At 36.7% G+C, this 24508-nt stretch overlaps 2 protein-coding genes across 3 annotated transcripts in view; both read right to left on the bottom strand.

The window, feature by feature from the left end:
• Kap-alpha1 (karyopherin alpha1) overlaps positions 1 to 24508 on the bottom strand; it is a 183310-nt gene that overhangs the window by 20032 nt on the left and 138770 nt on the right. The window lies entirely within an intron of this gene.
• On the bottom strand, positions 2602 to 4817 carry LOC136777932 (uncharacterized). Its single transcript, XM_066734503.1, has 4 exons — positions 4801 to 4817; positions 4363 to 4446; positions 2739 to 3492; positions 2602 to 2682 (listed from the first exon to the last, which is right to left on the bottom strand). Exons 1-4 carry the CDS (start codon positions 4815 to 4817, stop codon positions 2602 to 2604), a joined length of 936 nt encoding a protein of 311 aa, XP_066590600.1.

The following is a 24508-nucleotide window of genomic DNA, read 5'->3' as shown; positions in this document are numbered from 1 at the left end:
TGATACGAGTCACGCTTTCGTCTACTAATTCAAATTTTTTGAGACTTGTAGATGATAAAATACTTTAAAAATTTTACTGTAGCCTCCCGAAATGATATGGAAGGGCGGTACGAAATCGGTTTTGCGAAAACCTAACCCTAAAACTTAGAAATAATGATTTATTCTTGCATTGCGCTATGGAATCACCGACAGTCGGCGTTAGCCAGCCGTCTTGCTGTGTGTTGGAGCTCGTAGGTGATGCGCTACACAACTTAGCGATTAGCGTCGGCTGCTACGAGTCACGCTTTCGTCAACTAATTCAAGTTTTTTGAGACTTGTAGATGATAAAATGATTTGAGAAATTTATAGTAGCTGTCGGAAATGATATGGAAGGGCGGTACAACGCCCGATTTGCGAAAACCTAACCCTGAAATATACAAATAATTATTTGTTCTTCCATTCCGCTACGGATTCACACCAACAGGCAGCGTTAGCCAATCATCTTGCTGTGTGTAGGAGAGTTGGTTTGTTTAGCGGGGAATAGTGGGGAGAGAGTGGGAAACCCTTCTAAAGCGAGAGAGCTAATAGGCCCGTCCTTGTCTAACGCACTGTGAAACTTCTCCGTCGGTAAAACCGTGTAAAACTTGTCTTTCAATAGCTAATTCAGTTTTTCAACAAAATCTTCCACATTTTTAGGTATATTTGTTTCTTCTTGATCTCAAATTAGTCATAGAAGTTTTCTTTAGGGCGCTACAAGGCCTAATTTTCAATATTATTAGAACCAACAAAATTACATGTATTTATAATTTTTATGAATTTTTTTTTTATAATTTTGAGAAACCGAGTTTGTAGCGCGCTTCAGTACAGTCAAAAAAGTAAATTTAATCTCTACAAAAAAGTTCATATTCCTAATAATTTGAAAGATGAACGTGAATGAGTGTTTGAGTCGCTTAATGCATCTCCTTAACACTAAACATACCGAGGATTTTTTATACACATGTGTTTACATTTAAAAAGGGTCATTTGACCCCGCTTGGTACGTTTTAGTGTTAAAGAAAAGCCTGTCTTTTTGACAATTTTACCAAGTGGTCCTAAACTTTTGGCCTGCAGTGTACATGTTACGGACTCTTTCGTTTGGCTTCGGTATATTTTAAATACGAGAGAGAAAGGTATAGTTTTCTCGGACCTCACTTTCTCACGCTCGATCTTCGTTCGTTTAGCCAACGAGCCAAGCCGAGCTAGCCGAAGCAAAATCATTTTCGGCCAGCTTTGATGAAAACTGGCCAAATTAAATGTATAATGATGAAATATTTATAGGCAGCCACTGACTTATTACATTTTATAATAAATAAAGAAATTCAAACATAATACGTAACATCGATCAATTTTGTTATGACGCATATGTTACGCATTGTTGTTAACGTAGTAGTCTAGTTGTTTGGGCCGAAAAAATTTTTTCTTCATATTTCGATAGTATACCGACATGAGAATATGGTGTATAAATTTTAAACCGATATTCAAAAGATTAACAAAGATATAACATATATTCGAGAGCGCCGCATAATTGAACGCTGTAAGTTGGGCGACAGCTGCTAACGGTTATTCCTCACTATTATGACTCATTACCTTTATATTTCCTTGGAGTTTCGTATACCTTTTGATATACGAAAGGATATAACCAGATATACCCGTGTTTGACACGTATGAAGAGACCAAAGGCTTGTTGTACACACCAGGGATCGACGATTAGTGTGAGGATGAAAGTACAATTAGCCAAATTTTAAACGCATTTTTCTCGAAACCACGTTTCCTCGGTCGGCCTGAGGCATAACAGATTTTCTATTGAACCGATCGGGCTGAAACTTTTACAACAGGTTGTTCTACACATGTGTAATTGTGGCCGGAACTAGAATCATTTTTTATCATCTATTATTTTTCAAGTTACAGACCAATTTACACTAAAAAAATTGTACCTGTTTTTTTCGAAGTCCGCCATTTTGTTATTTTTCAACTAAATTAATTTTTTCTGGTTCCGGCCAGAATGACAATTTTACTGAACAATAAAGGTCGATTCACGTTACACCGTGCTGGGTCCGAGCCGTGTCCGATCAGTGTTATGATGAAAAATTTTTTAAGTATTTGACAATGTAACGATTCACACTACACCGAGTTTTAATCGAAACACGGACGACACTCGGCCGATGGTCGACCGTGCCTCGGCCGAACCAGTAACACTTAATTTTAATTTAAATGTTTTGTTCTTAACTAGATGGCTCCGGTTAGCCCAGACCTCGATATATTTATTTATAATATTTAGTATGTTATTGTCTGTGTAACAGTAAAGGTAACTGATATAGTATCATATAATTAGCAGTGATGGCAGCGATAATAGATGACGAAAAATTAATAGAATGTTTACGAAAATACGCAGCAATTTATGATATGAGGCATTCGAAGTATTTAGATTCTTCGTTTAAAGCATCGATCTGGAAAGCTATTTCTGAAGAATTGAGTCAAACAGGTACTTGTCAATAATATTTATATTTTATTATCTTATCCAATTTGAATTCAAATATATAATTGTAACGGCAGAAAAATAATTTGACATATAAAAGTTAAACTTTACATAAAATTATGAAGTGGTTGATGCAAAATAGCTTTTAAAAATTTCTCTAACTGCAAAGGCATCATTAGCAGGTCTCCCTGATTGATTAGTAATTGATGTTAATAGATGTGGCCTTGGATTATCTGTTCCAGACCTTATAAAAATTAGGTGTTATAATGGCATTCCTTTCTCGTAAAAAATTATGCAACACGCAAGTTGCTAAAGTAACATAATCAATATTTTTAGGAGCCATTTTAATTCTTCTGCAGTAAATTCTAAATTTTTGTGTCAAAATGCCAAATGCATTTTCAACTAAGCGGCGCGCCAATGATAGTCTATGGTTGTAATTGCTTTTATCACTATCCATAATTAATTGTTTTCCAGGATAGGGCCTCGTTAAATAAGTTTTTAGCAAGAATGCTTCGTCGCCTACTATGATGAATGGCGCTTTGATTTGCATGTTTGGCAAATATTGTTCAAGGGATATGTTCAGTGTACCATTTTCCAATTTTTTCGCTAAATTTGTTTTAGCAAAAATCCCACCATCACTGTTCCTTCCATAAGAACCAACGTCGACAAATATAAATTTGTAGCGTACATCTACTAAAGCTAATAATACAATGGAGAATGTATGCTTGTAATTAAAGTATATAGAACCCGTATTAGCAGGAGCTTCGATCACAACATGTTTCCCATCGATTGCTCCGATACAATTAGGAAAGTTCCATAAATTTTCGAAATCTCGAGCAATATTTCTCCATATTTCCTCAGAAGGCTGTGGCATTACTTCTTCCATTAATATGTCAACAATTGTTCGACATGTTGCTTTTACAATTTCGCCCACCGTAGAATGGCCTATTCTAAAACTATATGAAATCGTTTTAAAAGAGTCGCCAGTTGCTAAAAACCTAACAAATTAAAAGTTATATGTTATAATAAGAGCTGCCTCTATTTCTTTAAGGTTACATCTTTAAAAAAAGATGGTCGAATATAAGAGATCCATTTAAGCGATCAATAAATAAGCGAAAGACGAAGAGTGGTCAAGCTTTCCAATCAAATAAGAAATATAAATATGAGGACATACTCAAATTCTTAATGCCGCATATTCAAGAGAGAGAGAGAGACAATCTCGAATATAAATATTAATAATGAGATCGAAGTAACGAACCATTTTCAAACCGACCACTCCGGAATTGAAGATAACCCGGCGAATCATCTCTTGGTGGATAGATACAGGAAATAGACGATTTGGTGTTACCGGCATCACAGTCAAGCAATAATACAATAGAAACAATAACACAAAAACAAACAGAGATTCCAAATAGCTCACAAGACAAACGCAGTAATGGTCGGAAAGTATCTCAAATTATACCACAACAGTCCGAAACTGCTTCTCAACTGTTAATGAAATATAGTATAGAAAATAATAAAAAGAAATATCAACAGGAAACTCCTCCAATTGACGCATTTTAATCGGTCTGGCACCTATTTTAAAAAAATTTTCCTCTTATTATCAGCATATTGCAAGAGGGAGAATTTTTAATGTGGTGCAAGAATAGGAATGGAAAGTTAACATCACCAGGTCCATCGACAGAGAGTAGACCTCTTCCACTATCTTCAACACTCACATTTACAGCACCTCTAGCTACATCGTCACCTTCTGTAGATCCTTTACAAGAAAACTTTATATACTTCCAACAATTGTAAATTTTATACGTATATTAATTAAAGACTTTATATAACATCTTATATGAAATTTGCAGTAATAAAATATATACCTTACACATACTGCTAATCGCTCAACAGATGAAATAGGTTTGTGCCACCTTGTGATTTGTTTGTCAAACGCAGTTTCACTTTTTCTAATAAAAGTGCGAAACACTCTTTAGATATTTTAAAATATCCAAAAAATTGACTTTCATCATCCAATAATTTTTTATAAAGTGTAGCAAATTCTCCTTCTACTGATCTTTTTCGCCACATTGGATGTACTCCTCATCTTCTTTTATTCTTTTATACGCTGTTTATATTAAAAATTTGATCTTCTTCATCTAATGCAATAGCAATTGCTACCAGCTCTAATTCTGAAAACATTTGTAGCAGTAAGAGCTGAATATCCAATAGATACTAATTGTTTAATCGCGATTAGAAATAGTACTGAAGTATTTAAAATTTTCAACGATTATATATAGCATAGACTCGTTATCGGCTCGGACTTAAGCCGGTATAGCATGAATATTCGACACGGTAGAGAATCGGTCAAATCACGGCCAAGCTCGTTTCAGACATGGCTCGGACTCAGCACGGTGTAACGTGAATCGACCTTAATCCGTTGCATCTTTTTATTTCTAATTACCCAAACTGGAGATACCTCACGGGCCAGCAGCACATGTTTTGTTTCACATACTTTGACCCTATATAATTTAAATAAAATATCGTAAAAATTAAAAAATATATATTTTTGTATAATTCAATATAGTATTAGTAACATATAAAATTTTCAGATTTTTTGCATTTCATTTAGGTAGTTAACAAAATTCCCGAAAAATACCCTGCAAAACCGGTCGATTTACTAGACTACTACCCTAACGGGAATCCGTATACCGACATTACAGGGCAAAAACTATTTCGCATGCAGCGTTGTCATTTTTTGGCGAATTGTAAAGTTATTATAGGTTTTTGAAAATGCCAGAAGATTATCTACTGAAGTACGTTGGGCAAATTAACAAAAAATTTTTTAAAAAATTATTTAAATAAATATATTAATATTATTGAGAAACAACAAGTAAATCTCAAAATCCCCCAACGTACTTCACTAGATAATGTTCTTACGTTCCCAAAAAGTCAACAAAAATGCAAGTCCGTCAAGAAATGACGATGCTGCATGCGAAATAAATAATAGAAGAATTTCGTGTTGGCGACTTCCCGAATACGAAATTCTTCTATTATTTATTTCGCATGCAGCATCGTCATTTCTTGACGGACTTGCATTTTTGTTGACTTTTTGGGAACGTAAGAACATTATCTAGTGAAGTACGTTGGGGGATTTTGAGATTTACTTGTTGTTTCTCAATAATGTTAATATATTTATTTAAATAATTTTTTTAAAAATTTTTTGTTAATTTGCCCAACGTACATCAGTAGATAATCTTCTGGCATTTTCAAAAACCTATAATAACTTTACAATCCGCCAACAAATGACGACGCTGCATGCGAAGCAGTTTTCGCCCTGTAATGTCGGTATACGGATTCCCGTTAAGAGGATTTCATTTTTTAAATTTATTATTGAATGTATAATAGTTTAATGACAATAAAAGAAAATTCATAATAATTGAAAAAGTTTGCAGGTGTCTGCGGGAATCGTACCCGAATCCATAAAATAGCAAGAAAGCGCCTTACCACCTGCGCTACGGCAATTATTCGATAACTTACAGGCAAGTCGCCTATTAGATCGATGAAAGGCTTCTCTATTAACTTTAACACACACACAGAAGAAAATATAAACTATAATCGTATAAATATTGAATTATACACGATGTTTCAGTGACCCATGTCATAACTTTCAGGGACGATAGGGGATGCAATTTAAAGCAACTTTTATTGAGGGACCATGGGTCGCTGATGTTAAAAAAAAAAGTTCTGGAGGTTTAAATGTCCTACGCTATTCGGTGTGGCGGAGCCTTAAGCAGCGCCGTAACACACGTTGGTGCCCGCGTCTCTTCAACAAATGACTACTAATTAATCTCGGCGCGTATTTATCAAAAGTTAAAGGGCTTAAATGTAAAAATTGAGTAACCTAAAGATAAAATTTCAATTACACATAAAAGTGCGCTAATTAAGAATTAATTGAATACGAGAGGGAAGAAATAGGAGTGACTTACTAGCTGTTGCAGTGTCATCGGTTGCTCTATTGTTGCTCCTCCTCATGTTGATTTTGAGTCATATAAGCTGTTCGAAATGGTTGCCACGAACACTGATACAGGCTTCGCATCTTCGAAGCATAGAGGTACGAACTCTATCGAAAATCCCAGGAGTATTCATTACCTCGTCAAATGAAGTGACTATTCTCTCTATCAGCTGATTTTCAGTCTCGACAGGAGTAACATACATTAAGGTTTTCACATGACCCCATAAAAAAAATCTAGAGGTGTCAGGTCTGGTGAGCGCGGAGGCCATTGAACCGGTGCACCTCTTCCGATCCATCGTCGTTGAAATTTTTCAACAACGAGATTATTAGCCTGGCGATTAAAATGTGGTGTCGCGCCGTCACTTTGAAACCACATTTCTTGCCGAACTGATAAAGGCACATCTTCCAACAAAACTGGTAAGATATCCTTGATGAACTCGGTGTAGATGGTTCCCGTCAAACGTCGCGGGAGGAAATACGGTCCGATCAGCTGATTGTTAATTATACCGGCCCAAACATTGAGGGAGAAACGATTTTGATTTGATGCCACGAAACACGCACGCGGATTCTCAAAATCCCACTGATGGCTGTTTCGGCTATTAAAAAAACCATCACGCGTAAAACAAGCTTCATCAGTGAATAATACACTTCACGTGAAACCGTTGTCTTCACCATACTTTCTCAGAAACCACTCACAAAAATGCACTCGCGCGTGGAAGTCAGTGGGTTTTAAGCCCTGCACCTTGCGATAGTGGTAATTAAGGGTGCATGCCTTCTTCGTTTAAAACACGCCACACATTCGTATTCGATGTTTGAAGCTCATACGCAATAGCTCTAGTGCTAAGTGTAGGGTCTTCTCGCACACGGTTCAGTACAGCCTCTTCGAACTCAACGGTGCGCGTTGTTCTACTTGCACCAGGAGCTTTTTGATATTCAAACGAGCCATTTTCTCGTAAACGCTGTGCTAACGATATAAAAAATCGTCGATCTGGGTGTCGGCGATTAGGAAACTTCTCCCGATAAAGTCTTGCCGCTTTCGAACTATTACCGTCGGCTTTTCCATAAACGAGATGCATATCCGCCATCTCTGCGAACGTGTAATCGCTCATTTTAAAAAATCACAATTTTTACTTTACTAAATTATTAGCCAGTTAGCAGCGAAATCGTCTTTTCTCCAACGAAGCCGAAAAAAAAAAAACGCTATTCTTTATTAGTTCTATGGTGTGTTTTGTTTTTGCTGTGTTTACAAAATACTTTATTACAATATTGGAGGTATAAAACAAAACACACCATAGAACTAATAAAGAATAACGTTGTTTTTTTCGGCTTCGTTGGAGAAAAGACGATTTCGCTGCTAACTGGCTAATAATTTTGTAAAGTAAAAATTGTGATTTTTTAAAATGAGCGATTACACGTTCGCAGAGATGGCGGATATGCATCTCGTTTATTTGAAAAGCCGACGGTATAGTTCGAAAGCGGCAAGACTTTATCGGGAGAAGTTACCTAATCGCCGACACCCAGATCGACGATTTTTTATATCGTTAGCACAGCGTTTACGAGAAAATGACTCGTTTGAGTATCAAAAAGCTCCTGGTGCAAGTAGAACAACGCGCACCGTTGAGTTCGAAGAGGCTGTGCTGAACCGTGTGCGAGAAGACCCTACACTTAGCACTAGAGCTATTGCGTATGAGCTTCAAACATCGAATACGAATGTGTGGCGTGTTTTAAACGAAGAAGGCATGCACCCTTACCACTATCGCAAGGTGCAGGGCTTAAAACCCACTGACTTCCACGCGCGAGTGCATTTTTGTGAGTGTTTCTGAGAAAGTGTGGTGAAGACAACGGTTTCGCGCGAAGTGTATTATTCACTGATGAAGCTTGTTTTACGCGTAATGGTTTTTTTAATAGCCGAAACAGCCATCAGTGGGATTTTGAGAATCCACGTGCGTGTTTCGTGGCATCAAATCAAAATCGTTTCTCCCTCAATGTTTGGGCCGGTATAATTAACAATCAGCTGATCGGACCGTATTTCCTCCCGCGACGTTTGACGGGAACCATCTACACCGAGTTCATCAAGGATATCTTACCAGTTTTGTTGGAAGATGTGCCTTTATCAGTTCGGCAAGAAATGTGGTTTCAAAGTGACGGCGCGCCACCACATTTTAATCGCCAGGCTAATAATCTCGTTGTTGAAAAATTTCAACGACGATGGATCGGAAGAGGTGCACCGGCTCAATGGCCTCCGCGCTCACCAGACCTGACACCTCTAGATTTTTTTTTATGGGGTCATGTGAAATCCTTAATGTATGTTACTCCTGTCGAGACTGAAAATCAGCTGATAGAGAGAATAGTCACTTCATTTGACGAGGTAATGAATACTCCTGGGATTTTCGATAGAGTTCGTACCTCTATGCTTCGAAGATGCGAAGCCTGTATCAGTGTTCGTGGCAACCATTTCGAACAGCTTATATGACTCAAAATCAACATGAGGAGGAGCAACAATAGAGCAACCGATGACACTGCAACAGCTAGTAAGTCACTCCTATTTCTTCCCTCTCGTATTCAATTAATTCTTAATTAGCGCACTTTTATGTGTAATTGAAATTTTATCTTTAGGTTACTCAATTTTTACATTTAAGCCCTTTAACTTTTGATAAATACGCGCCGAGATTAATTAGTAGTCATTTGTTGAAGAGACGCGGGCACCAACGTGTGTTACGGCGCTGCTTAATGCTCCGCCACACCGAATAGCGTAGGACATTTAAACCTCCAGAACTTTTTTTTTTAACATCAGCGACCCATGGTCCCTCAATAAAAGTTGCTTTAAATTGCATCCCCTATCGTACCTGAAAGTTATGACATGGGTCACTGAAACACCGTGTATAAAACAGCTTTAATAACATTGAAAATTATTTTTTTACATAATTGTAAACATTCATGACTGAACAGCTCTAGCTTCAAAAAGCGGCTGCAACATTAGGTACAAAGATTATTTTGGATAGCTATAAAATTGAAAAAATAAGCGACCTAGGAAAGAGATTTGTATTTTTTGAATTTTCTTCTGATAGCCTTTTAATACAGTATATATGTCATGTTTATACTTGGTGTGAGAACATCACCTCATCTCTGTCAGCCGTGCGTGTTTACTTATTAAGAGTGATTTACCGTTTTTCTGTATATATGCAATTTGAAAATAAATAGATTACAATAAAAATAAGAAGTTAAATCCCAAATACAAATCTCTCTCTCTCTCTCTCTCTCTCACTCTTGAATCGTTTATTTTCAATTTTACAGCATTCAAAAATAATCTTTGTAATGTTGAAGCCGCTTTTTGAAGGTAGAGCTGTTTAGTCATGAATGTTTACAATTATGTAAAAAAATAATTTTCAATGTTGTTAAAGATGTCGTATATAATTCAATATCTATACGATTATAACTGATATTTTCTTTTGTCTGTTAAACTTAATAGAGAAAGCTTTCATCGATTTAACAAGCGGCTTTACCTCTAAATTATCAATCAAGTACCGTAGCGCAGATGGTAAGGCGCTTTCCTGCTATTCTATGGATGTGGGTACGATTCCCGCAGACTCCTGCAAACTTTTTAAACTATTATGAATTTTCTTTTATTATCATTAACCTGCTACATTCAATAATAAATTTAAAAAATGAAATCCTTTGAACAACAATACGTAACATATGAGTCATAACAAAATTGATCAATGTTACGTATTATGATTGAATTTCTTCATTTATGATAAAATGTAATAAGTCAATAGCTGCCTCTATAATTATTTTGTCATTATACATTTAGTTTGGCCAGCTTTTATCAGAGCTGGCCGAAAAGGATTTTGCTTCGAGTATCTCGGTTTGGCTCGTTGGCTAATCGAACGAAGATCGAGCGCGAGAAAGAGAGGTCCGAAAAAACTATGCTGCTCTCTCTCATACTCAAAATATACCCAAAATAAACAAAGGAGTCCGAAACATGCAAGTACTGCAGTAATGATATACATGCAACATTCAGAGAAGCAGTATTGAGGTGCTCCCATGTATGCTTGAGCAACTCTGTGTGTTGGTGAGTCTGGGGAAGTATAGTGGGGGATCATTTTAGTCCCAAACTGGCTTCACTCTTGACCAGTAGTCTCTCTGAGATTTCTTTTTATTAAATGAAGTGAAAATAATTATATCTATAAATGTATTCAAATATTACAAATTTAAATTAAAATTACTTTATTTACAAGCATTGATTATGTTTGTTTTTATTTCTATAGATAAAATGATTCGAAAAGTTCCACAGGTTTATTATTTTGTATTTTCTCTTTTTGTTGACTCCTTCAATAAAATTTCGTCTTCAATATTATCAACATATTTTCTCCCTTCCCCCTTTCTTCCAATTTAAAACATGATTTTCTTCTAGTTTAGTTTGATCTTCGGCATAAGTTTTACAAGCTGCTTATAATTTATATTAACAATTTCACCATCCGAATCAGATTCTAATGTATCAGAGCCAAAATCTTCAGGATTTGTAATAGAAATCATTTCGTCGTAAGTACCATTTAATGTATCGATTTCGTATATTACATGGAAGAAAGTGGAATGTCTTTTACAATTTTACGACATGGTAATGATGATATTAATAAAAGACTAAATTCTACGGAATTTCAAATTTTGGGTAACTCCAATCGATTCACAAAAATATATTTGATCAGTAGTATATATTGGCAGCACCTCTTACCTTTCGATTTAATAAAATTTATCACTTGATCTCAGACAGCAAAAAACAGTAACATCAAGTCGACATTAATTATTTCATCAGAAACTTATACGAGATTGACAAGTACTAAGATTCAGTTTAAATATTAACTGTTGCAAATGAAATTTCGATAAGTATATTAATGTCATAGAGTCAAGAACAAAGTTAAAACAAGCTACCTAAAAGTGCAATAGTGATAGCTGTTTTTTCGAAACTGTTGAGTTTAATAATAAATGTAATAGAATAAAAATATTTTAGAATCGATCAAAGAATACCTTAACAATTTTCAGCTTAAAGAAAAATTGGAAATTAAATTTTTTTGTTTTAGTAAACTGAAAATCATCTCTAAAAATTTAAAAAAATTTGAGGGTATTCTTTGATAATTCTAAGACATTTTTTCTTAGATAATTTGTACTAAGCTTAATAATTTCCAAGAAAAAAATTAGCTTAAATCTTTGTAGAATATTTACGCTCTTGCCGCCATATATTGCAAAAAAGAATGATTCAATGATTACATCTAAATTCTATGTACAACTTCAACTACCATCATCACCTCTGATCATAATTACAGCATGAATTTTTTGCGGTAACATTGCAAAAAAATCTGGAATAAACAATTCGTCGAATATTATCACGTTTTTCATGTTAAAATCGATCATATCTCTTTGTCTGAATGTCTAATCGGAATTCGCAGCGCGGACTCTAAAAAAGCATGAAATTCTACGTCTGAATACGTGGAAACCAAATTTTTTTTAATGCGATAACATAATAAATGAGTGCGTTGAGGGTTTCCTAAAAAGATTTGAATGCCTGGGCGTTAATAGGTAAATAAATATATCCGAAAACATAAAGGATTGAAATCTACTTAAAGCTGGCTAGGTATTCTCAAACAAGACACCGTATATTTATTAAAATTAGCAAAATTGATTAGATTTATAAATGTATAACATTTAAGCTATTTACAAATCATTCTTCTTGGATTGAAGTCGTGCGTTTTTATTAAATTCTTTTAAATTCAAAGAGTGAGAATTTTAAAGATTTTTTTTTAATTTTTAGACTCTCCGAATCTATTTGCGCACAAGAAGTTTTCTTTTTTAAATTCGTCGTGAATAATTCCATAAAAAATAAAAAGACAATTTTTCAACGAATTATTCTAAAAATAATTATTTAAAAACAATAATTTTACGAACCCTGATTACCCCCATATGATCTACAATAAACTATGAAAAGGTAATATTGTGCATATTTGTATCTTTGATATGGAACATATACATATGTGATAATTACATTTGCAATGTAATATAACAAGTGTAACTGTAAATGATAAATGAAAGTTTATAAATTCAGAATTGATCCAGATTCAACTATTGATACATAATATATAGTAAGGTAGATCGGGGACAAATTTAACACAAAGGGGAATTATAATAAACCTAATAGCATCTGTGTATAAGTATGAAAAAGATATGAATTTAATCCAAGGTTCTGTCTCAATCGCTAACAACTCATGGGAACTTTCGTTTTGTTTCCCAACAGCGCTGCAAATTTATTGACAATATTTAAAAAACCACGAAGGTGAGTAATATTTTTATACGTTTAAAATAATTCCGTCTACAGAGAAGCGTATACGGATTTAAGGTGATTTATTTATCACGCAGATTATCGGATAGAATCTTGTTAAGTATGCATATAATGAATACGAGGTTAAGTTTATGGTTTGTTGCCATAAAATAAATCTGACCTTAAAAATGTGTTTTAGGGACAATTGTAATACTTTGTGCTGGGTCAAATGTAACACGTTACATTTGACCCATCCCCACCACCCTCCGTCGACAATCTATTCTTTTGCGTAAACGATTGCAAATATTTCTTTCTTCATAAGTTTTAGATCTTCGTAGTAATTATACCGAGGCAGCGTAAAAGAGTGGCTAATCAAGGTCCCACTACGTAAATTATAAAATGCGCGGCAGCTTTAGTTTTACAAGAAAATAGAAGTCACAGAGAGATAACTAACAAGCTAAACATTTGCCCTGTAACCTTAAATCGTGCCGTAAATAGGATTAAAGAAGGTGAAGAAATAAAAATGGGATATAAGCCTGTGACGAGGTATTGTACTCGTCACGAAAAAATTCGAATATTGAGTTTCTTACACTAGTCACGGTAAAGGGGAGGGTGAGGCGTCACCTGCCTGTACTCGCGATTATTGCTAGTATTACGCTAAATCACGGGTCGATAGCTGATCTATTCGCGCATGCGCCGATATGATCATCTCGCGTGCTGTGGTCGCCTGAGATACACCAAATTTGGGTCCCATCTGGTCACCCAAGACGTGTGTGGGTGTGTTGACTTTATTTTTCTTTCCTCGTGTATTAAATTGCTTCCCATTGCAAATACGGTGAGGGCATTGCCCTGTAGTTAATTTCATATTTTATGAAAGTAGTGAGTGAATACAACTTGGGCGTAAAGGGGAAATATAGTCTAAATGCAGTGGACAACCTAGTAGTGAACTTCTGGCATGGACGTATGCAACAGCATCCTTCCATTGTCATTCGCAAGTAGCTTTTGCTCCCAGGTAAACCTGGTTTTCTCTTTAGGAGAGATCAGGACTCCTTATTACCTAGTTCCTTGTCTTATCTCGAATTTCGTCCGGCGTAATATTAGTCGGGTTCTTATTTATAGTTAAATAATTATTGCGTTTATTATTTTTCGGGTTCGGCTTCCATATTCATTGAGGACAATATAGTTCGATGATCGCGAGTCGCGTAAGGAACTCCCGTTTCTTAGGAACACTGTTGGTTGGGGTGTAGTCCCTCGACGGAGAAGAGCCATTCAGAGTCTCCTCGAAGGTTTACCATCGCGTACCGTGTTCGAATTTTCTTCCCCATAACCGTACCCCCCATTATTTCAGGTGAAATTTACAAAGCGTCTTAGTGCCTGCCTGAAGAAGGTTTCAAGGCAGCCAACTGCGGAGATAAAGTAAAGAATTTCCAGCGAACTGGCGCCCAACTTCATAGATAGGATATATCCAGTTCTTTAATTTATTAGAGATAGAATAAATGTATTGATCTCATTTTGTTCAGGGAAATAAATTTGTTAATTTGATATTATAATTATGACAAGTTTTATTTAGTACTTCCTGGCTATTAACCACTCCGTTTATCTTGTCGTCCGTTTCTGGTCCCTGTCCTCTGGCAAACCAAGGCCGAATAGCGTCTTCTTAAAAATTTAGGTAATTTCCTTAGTGAAACACTGTTCGAGGCCAAGCCGCGAAACGAGACGTTACAAGCCACACATAAGAAAGTACTAAGTTCAGATGATAGAAATGCCTTTGGTAAACACTTGCGTGAATGATCAGATTTCTATTTTGGATTATTTCCGACAGAAGTGTGCTACCTTGCGTATCAGTTCACTGTAAAAAAAAAAACAACTGAAATATCCTAAAATTTAGGACGATACTAAAATGGCCGGGGAAGATTAGTTTAGTAGTTTCATCAAGAGAAATCCAGAGTTTTAGATTAGGCTTCAGGAACCCACTAGATACACGAGAATAGTTAACTTCAATAAAGCGAATGTTGGGAAAATCTTTGATAATTTATATAAAGTTTTGGGGCAATACAAACTCGAGCTTAGAAACATATATGATGTTGACGAGACTGGAATGACGACCATGCAAAAACCCAGAAAAGTGATAGCCGCTATAAAGGAATGAAACAAGTGGGTACAGTTACATCTTTTGAGAGAGGAACTTTCATATAACAATCTGCACAGTAGTTAGTATGCTTGGCAACATCATACCACCGATATTTCTTTTCCCTCTCGCACAAACAGTTTTCACCCTACTTTATTAAAGATGCTTTTCATGGATCAATTGGTGAAGCAAACGGAAAAGGATGGATGCAAAACGAAAATTTCTTTACTTTTATCAAACACTGCAAAATTTATAAAGCCAACTGTGAATGAAAAAGTCCTCCTTATTTTAGAAAGTTACGAATCCCATCTCTATATCCCAACTATTGAATTCTGCATGGAAAACGGAATTGTTCTCCTTTCTTTTCCATCGTATACATTTCACAGACTGCAGCCACTAGGTAGAACAGTTTTCGAACTATTTATAACCTATACAGAGTGTAACATGGACATAGGGCATAAATTTCAGAGGTTATTGGAAAAGTCATTAGAATAAGAAAATCCTCATACAATTTTTTGCTATTGTTAACATTTTCGGACTTACATAATAATATGATTACCTCAATAGCGCATATAAATATCTCGGTAAATATTGAGAATATAAAAAAAATGTATAAGAGTTTTTTGTAGGTACGTTAATAAGGATGAAACAAGACCAATTGCTTTTTATCGTATTGACGTTATTTTTCAAGTTAGAGAAGAAAATGTTTACATCTAAATTCATTAGAACGAAATTTTCTATAAATTGTTCTGTAACTCGTTAAATACAAAAAATATACAAAACTTTTAAGAATAATTTTTGAAAGATATGATAATAAGCCACCACGAATTGTTATAAAAATTTTTTCGTATTATTACTATTTATAGAGAATTATTTAAGAAGGATACACGTTAGCTAAAATAGCCTAAATATAGCTTTATGTAACTCGATAAATATGAATAATAGAAAACAAAAATCATTAGAGTTATTTGTTACCTATTACCATCTCTTTTAAAAATTATTCTTCATAATTCTTTATATCTTTTATATTTAATGAGTTACAGAACAATTTGTAGATGTTCTAACAAATTTAGACGTAAACATTTTCTTCTCTAACTTGAAAAATAACAACAATACGATAAAAAGCAATTAGACTTTTTTCATCCTGATTAACCTCCATTTGCCATGACTCCAATAAACAACATTAATGGTTTCAAGATCACTTGTATATATCCATTCAACAGACAACTTTTCCAGAACTACAAATTTACCCAAATAATTGTAACAGATAAACATTTAACCGCAAATAGTCTCGTTGAAATTACAGAAGTCATTGAAATATGAAAACAAAAAAGAAAACGTTTTACCTTCTACAATACAGGAGAAAGACCGATCCCTTCAGCGTCTTCTGCCATGACACAAGAAAACAATCCAGTTCCTTTGAGATCCAGAGAACTTAGTAACAGTAAAGCCTCATGAAATCTGAACACTTCAGCAGAAGAAGTTTTGAAAACTATTCGGCCTTTATTAAAAGTCAATTTCTATAAGAATTTAAAGAGAAAAGGTTGAAAACGGGGTAAAACGGTTATTGTAATAGCATGATTCAAAAGAAATGAATTAATAGAGGCTTTCATAAAGAAAAGAAGAATATAAAAGAAAAAAAGTAGATATAAAAACGTTAAGAAAAAATTCACTTCTCTCACAAAATATAAGAAAAAGAGGTAAATGGAATCATTATGATCAGATGAAGACAATGACGCATGATGCCCTTAGTGTCTTGAAACATATTCGACAAATATAACCAGGAAGTGTGGATTCAGTGTGTCGACTGCAAGAAACTATTCATTAAAAATGTGCAATGAAATCGAGAAAAACGTAAGTTTGTGTCCTATGCTTTTATTGCTTAAATTGAGAAGAGAATTGTACGATCAAACGAACTTACCTGTAAGTGATGTTCGATCGGAATTATATGGTTCCTCGCTCGAATACATTACATATATAGTATCTCTCTGCTAGGTAAGGCTAACATCACACATTCAATCCAAAAACCGAGAAAGCGCATTCTATTTTCTCGCTCCCGGTCACAAGTGTTACGTCCCTAACAAATTATTTTCCCAAATATGAAATTACTTTCTAAAAGGAAATTAATTTCATATTACATGCAATTCTATACCCCAGAGCCAGCAGCCACCGTCGCCGTAACCCTATCTTTGCTTACGTTTGCATTCAGCAACATGGGACTTTAAGTCCGTGGGAAGGTTTCAACTCTTTCCTTTCCTCAATTCCTATTGAATAAAGATAAGGTAGAATCATTTTTAGACGCCCTCTGACTGGCTTAGCTATCTCCCTGCATTCGAATCCAAGGCCCGGCGACGACAAATTCATTTTAGTCTTAGTCCAGAACAATTTGTACGATCGAACAACCAAGTTTTCTATTAGCAAGATTCTTGTTATTACTTTTTCATTAAAAACTAATTAAAACCATAAAAGTCTACTCTACTCAGTATTACAACTGACTTCATATCTTCCATCGAAATCCCAACCACTTACTACCCATCGGTAGGCAGCGGTTATTGGAACCCACACAAAAACAAAACTCTTCCTGAGTCGACTGTATAGCCCAGCCAAATCGAGGCATAACAGTCCACAATCAAATCAGGACGTAACAAGTGGTGTCAGAAGTGGGACACCGCTATTTGGGAAAAATGATCAAAGAAGGACCTGTAACACGTCCAGGAAGCACGCCGGACAACTCCGAACGAAGCATCCCAACACAAACCCAAGACAGGATTGAAAACATCATCGACTTGCCGCCCTGCCGAATCAGCTTGATCAACCTCCCTCGACAACTGTATTGCATCATAGTCCATCGATAAATCCACCGCACTCTACTCGCTTTACCACCCACATCTAAGTAGTAAGTCTAGCGAAAAACTAATCGATATGCCTAACGAGCACGGTCCTTATACCAGTCGATCGATTCCCTCGGGGAATCAATCCATCGGAGAACGTTCCGCCGTGAATATTAGTTGTTCCGATCAGTGAAACATCGTTAAAAGCGTAATCGAGGGTCTTCCCAGTTATGACGGGACCGACCCATTAGATTTAAACAGACTAGTTAAGAAAATCCTTAATGTAAGGAAATACGTGGATAAAGTAGATGAGGAAGAACTAGTGTTCCAAGCGATAAAACACTGCGTCGAAAAGGTTCAGCAAAGACTGATACCCTTAAATATCGAGACTCTTCAAAGGTTAGCCGACACGCTATCGGAAAACTTTCGTCGCGGTGACGAACTTGTCGAACATATAGAAGAGGCAGTAAAAATCGATCTTCAAGACGGAGAATCCATAGGCGACCTCGCGTGTCCATTTTTCGAAAACTAGCTTTGACACTAATAAAATACACGGAAGAATATAAATGCTTGTTCGCCTCGGAATTTAATAGATTTATTGCAAAATTGTATCATCGAGCACTTCCGGAAATAATCAAGAATTTCCTAAGCAATTCTTACCCGACGCTAGAGGGAATAATAGAAGACGGATTTAAACTGGCCGACAGACATTCAATAAGCCGAGAAAAAAAATTCTTTAGATCGAACAAATCGAAGGAAAGTTTTAGGATAGCGTTGGCCACTCCGACAGTGAAAATGAGGGACAAATGAGATCATTGTACGAGAACCAATCACTCATCGGAAGATTGCTGCAGGATTGCTGGTTTAAAGACAAGCAACCCAAGAAAGTGTCGCGGAACACTGGCTCCACTAATGAGAGGAAAAATGTAGACAGGAAAATCAGTGTGTGTAGATACTGTAAGAAAAGCGGTCATGTCATCGACGAGTGTAGGACCCGAATTCGAAATAACGAAAAAAGAAACTAAAATACGAAAAATTCGAATCAGGATTCGGGAAACGGAAGAACTTCTCTACGCCCGAACGTGGAGCCAAACTCTCAGAATTAAAAAAGGGCGAAATACAACCTGCATTGATCACCCACTGTAAATTTGCCAAGGCCCTTAGAAAACATAAATCCTCCTTCTCTCCTTTTAAATTCCAAGGAACTAAAAAACCCAAAATCCAAATTCCTAATAGACAGCAATTCACAATTGAACCTCATCAAGTAATCCGAAATCATGGAACCCTCTCTTATCAACTTACAAGAGATCTATACACATAATGGGATATCCGAAAAAGACCAGCCCAAAACGCTGGGTCACCTTAATCTCACTATTCAAAATCAACCCTGTTGATTTCATGTTATATCGGATGAACTACCAATTCCTTACGCCGGAATTTTAGGAAGTCCCCAGCTCACCAAATAAGGTGGGAAATTAGATTTAAAAAATAAGTACTTGGAGCTTGGAGGAAAAATCATTCCTTTCCTTGATAAGGAAAGGGTCCTCTTAAAGGCTAGGCATAAAACCCTAATGTACGTGAGGACTAGTGAATCGGAACTTAGAGAAGGCAATTTGCCTTCACTAAAAATTCAAGACGGTATTCTTGTAGGAGAAGCATTGGTTACTAACGATAATGGCATCGCCTACGTATACGCTGTTAATACTCTCGACAAGGACGTAGAATTAGATGTACCCGTAATTTCACTGTATCCATTCGATACGAGCATAGACGAAGATAACCAAGAGAATGCCACTATCTCTCCTAACGGTCCTCTTAACCAAAATAGACCAGAGAGAATTTTGGAACTCATAAGGCTAGATCATCTAAACTCCAAAGAGAAAGAACACGTGATAAAAATCGTCCCCCTGAATTTGAAGATATATTTTATCTACCAGGCGAACCCCTCAAGGCCACAAGTGCTACCACTCACCAAATACTTACGGTGGAAAATATTCCCATTAATACTAGGCAATACAGATTTCCCGCTGCTCAAAAGGGAGAGATTCAAGAACAAGTTTCAAATTTGTTAGAATTTAACATAATAGAGCAATCAAAGTCACCGTATAATTCACCACTATGGATCGTCCCCAAAAAGCCCGACTCAAAGAGAAACAAAAGATGGAGGTTAATTATAGACTATCGAAAACTAAATGAGAAAACGATAGGAGTTGCCAAATACTTCTCGATTTTAGACCTCGCATCCGTGTTTCATCAAATCGAAATACACCCAGACGACAAACAGAAGACAGCCTTCACCACTCCAAACGGTCATTATGAATTTAACCGAATGCCCTTTAGGCTGAAAAACGCCCCCGCGACCTTCCAAAGATAAATGGATCAGATACTACGGGGACTACAAGGCAACGAATTATTCGTGTATATGGACGACATAGTTATTTATGCCCGAATACTCAAGGGACACGCAAAGGAATTCGAGAAACTCGCGGAACGTCTCAGAGAAGCAAGCTTACACTTACAAATTGATAAATCCGAATTTCTACGCACCGAGGTAAAATACCTAGGAAATATAATTTCCGCGGATGGAGTCAAGCCTAATCCAGACAAAATTAAGGCCGTAAAAGAATTTCCGACTCCAAAAAGTCGCAGAAACGTCAGGGAATTCCTAGGCTTAGCTGGATATTACAGACGCTTAATTAAAAACTTCGCTTAATTAGCCAAACCATTATCGGATTTAACAAGTAAAAATGTAACGTTCGAATGGACACCTTCCCAACAGGAAGCTTTCACGTCTTTACGGGATAGACTTTGCGAGGCCCCAATTCTCCAAAACCCCGACTTTGAAAAACAATTCATCGTTACTACCGACGCAACAGGTTAAGCGCTTAGAGATATTTTATCATAAGGAGAAATTGGTCAAGACAGGCGCATAGCCTTCGCTTCGCGCGTCCTAAACAAAGTCGAACAAAATTACGCTACTACAGAAAAGGAAATGGCAGCCACAGTGTTTGCCCTCAAAACTTTCGGACCTTATCTGTACGGTAGATCGTTTATACTTTACACCGATCATCGACCTTTAGCTTGGGTAGAAAATATGAACGACCCCACGTCACGTGTAATGAGATGGAGAGAGAGGCTCAAAGAGTTCGACTTCAAAATAGTCTATAAATCCGGCAAAAATAATACTAACTAACGCCGACGCTTTATCTCGGAACCCCATCGAAACAGCAGAAGTATACTGGGAATTCCTCCAAGAAAACCTCTGGACAATCTACTTCTGGGCAACTAACATCATCTTCAACCAGTACTAGCACTGGAACGACTAGAAGAGTTCCTGCGCAAGGAGCTGCACCTTCATCTAGGCCTGATCAACCGAAAGAAGGGGCGTTAGCTACATCAAAAGCGCAACCTGGAACTTCCTCGACCTCGGCGCCAAAAACTGGAACTGTGTCTAAGAATGTAGTGTGGGTACCTAGCCACAAGCATAGAGGGCAACACCGCTGCAGTGTAATAAGAAGAGTATAGTTTTAGGAACGCAGTTCAGTTCAGATATACAAGTATGTATGGAGACATCGTATAATAAAGCTTCCTTGAAAATACAGTACTGAATATGTGTATAGTACATTATCACCAAAATCCCATGGTGATATAATTCCTTTTCAATATATTACAAAGAAGAAGGTCGTCCTGAATATTCCAGCCAGGAAACCTGCTACAAAAACGGATAACACCAAACCTAAATCCTTTTTAAAATCGGCAAAACCCAGCGTCAACAAAGACCCCGATTATAAAGCCTCCTCCTACTCACAACAACAAATTTCGCGGGGAAAATTAGACGCAAACCCTAGCGAGCCAAGATATTGGTGACGTTATCAATTAAGGAAAAGAAAAATGATCCCAAAAACGCTCAAAGGATTAGAATCAGAACGTTACCGAAAACAGATAATAAATAACGAACTAGAAACGACTAAAGAAACAAGCTCAGAAGAGTCAATTATCCAAAATTCTGATAACGCCGGAGAAACGCATCCGAATACCAGGAGTAATTCATAATTAAATACCAGCGAAATCACGGTGGACCGAGATACTACCTCGGAAAATGACTTAATCAACCCCAAACAACCTCAAGTGTCAAGTGAGTCGCCAATCATTAACAGAAGAAACGAGGCTGGACTACCTTCCAGTACTCCCCTACGCAGAATCACCAAATCAAACGAATTAATTAGGCCTAATGAGACTACTATTGCTCCTTCTACCTATGCCCTGTTCACGCCAGGAACAGAAAATGATACTGATAATTTTGCAGAATCATCTACTGAGACGATCAAAGAAATGATTACTCATAAAGAGAATGATTATTCTCTTCATGTCCAGAACTATATAATTCTCGGACTAATCCATTTGCATATCTCCAAGAATCTCCTAGCTACTTCCATGAACAATCAACTGACGCGTCATCGACCTCTAGCCGTGTCTCGTATAATTCAGGGAATGACGCAAGACAAGATTCAGGTGATCCCAAACCCAGCAATTTGAAGAAAAACATAGTCATATCAAGGGATAACCTAACCATGAGAAAGGACCACATAATATATTTAATTAGAACCAACGGGTCACTATTAAATTCGATAGGGAATCCAAAAATAAAACAAACAGATTATTCCATCGACACAGTAACAGTACAAGGGAAAGGTAAATTTAAAATCATATATGTCTCTATACTTGACATTTCTACAAATGTTCCTAACGAAACTGACCTACGTATTGCTTTCTCCGCTTTAAAAACTGAAATGGTTAAAAATAATCTTTTCTCTGCCAGAATATTGAACTACCAAGAAAGATTCGGTATCACTACTTGGAACAGAATGATAACTTTACTAAAAAGTGCCATGCAAGATAGCGACATTATAATCACTGTTTGTCAAGAATTAATCACTATACCGTCACTCGAAGATAGAGACGAAATTATGAACAAAAATCACTCGTCACCATTGGGAGGACACCAGGGAATGGTTAAAACCCTACCAGGATTAGGAAAAATTATTATTGGGATAATATGAAGGCTGGCATCGAAAACTTCGTCAGAACCTGTGAGGTCTGTCAAAGGAAAAAATTGGTCCGAATAAAAACAAAACAACCAATGATACTCACAGACACTCCCATGGAACCTTTCGATAAAATTGCCATGGACATAGTAGGACCCTTCGAAACTTCTGAAAAAGGAAATCGGTATATACTAACTATGCAGGACCCATTAACTAAATACAGTCTCGCCATTCCTCTATCCAGAGCCACCGCTAACGATATAGCTAACGCACTATTGGAACATTTAATCCTCAAGTTTGGCTGCCCAAAGATTATCCTAACCAATCAAGGTACAAATTTTGTAGGGAAAATCATGAAAAGCATGACAAAATCCTTGCAAATTGAACAAATCAGGACCACGGCCTTTCACCCTCAATCAAACGGATGTCTCGAAAGAAGTCACCAAGTATTGGTTGACTACCTCAAAAGCTACACCAACAGGAAAGACTGGGACAAGTGGATAACCACTGCCGTATTCAATTACAATACCAGTAAGGACGAAGCCACTGGATATACTCCCATTGAGTTAGCCTTTGGTAAACCTGCACGAATCCCTTCTAAATTTCCTTCCTTGGATAATGCAATTACAGTGGACGAATATACGCAAAACCGAAAAAACCGTTATCTTGAAATGCTAAACAACGCTCTTACGCGCCTCGAGAGGTATAACTTAAAATCGAAAGAAAGGGGGGGGGGGGGGTATGACAAAAACATAAACCCCGTCGTATTCGAACCGGGACAGCACGTCTACCTTACAAACAATATTAAGCATGGAAAACTGGATGATAATTATAAGGGACCTTATTTCATAACTAGAGTCATTCCTGAATGTAATAATTTAGAAATAGAAATTTCTAGGAATAAGAAAAAAATCGTTCATTGCGATAGAGTTAAGTTAGTCTTTATTAAGTAGCATAACATTTTCAGATAACAATGTACCACGCTGCTCTCGTTGTGCTGACGCTATGCGCGATAAGGCTGTGCTCAAGCTTCATCGCTTTCGACTGTGGAACACCCACTACCGCAATAAACAACTTTAACGCGATTGAACTCCAGGAATATTCCGAACCTATTTCTAGACCCAAAACTACACAAACAAAAATCCAACTCCTTCAATCCCAAAATTTCCACTCCATACCCGTCAAACAATGTATAATCGAAGTAAAAAGATTGATTTACCATTGCGGCATGCATTCTCACATTTCACTCGTAAACTTAGGACTCACGGAATATGTAGAAGATACTTCCCGTGAGGCCTGCTTAAAAATATTCCATACCAGTACCTACAATGGGAAAAATATAATTTTTGACCAGATCCCTGTTAGCGGAATCACTTCGCGTGCCGTGACTCTCGCCGGATCCGTCGCTAGCGACGGTATTTGTCAAGGCGAGAGATATTCAGATTATTACGGTTCTTGGAACAATGTCATTGTGACTGGGGTAATTAAATATTTACAATGCTGAAATATGACGCTCAAATTAACCTGCAATCAAACCAAATTATACTACGCTCTGGAGTTCGTTGTACTTATCTAGAAGGCCATTGCCTAGACACAGAAGGCGGTAATACTTACTGGGACGTAATTCAAACGGGCCAATGCAAATTCTCGTACTACAACGTGCTTTATGAGGGGCCCGCGGAAAACATTAGGGGAGACACACT

This window comes from Prorops nasuta, unplaced genomic scaffold, assembly GCF_024137725.1.
Source record: "Prorops nasuta isolate Cenicafe-Biocafe unplaced genomic scaffold, Cenicafe_Pnas_1.2 PNAS00013, whole genome shotgun sequence".
Classification (NCBI taxonomy): domain Eukaryota; kingdom Metazoa; phylum Arthropoda; class Insecta; order Hymenoptera; family Bethylidae; genus Prorops; species Prorops nasuta.
Note: the sequence above shows the minus strand (reverse complement) of the source record. Positions and strands in the feature narration are given on the sequence as shown.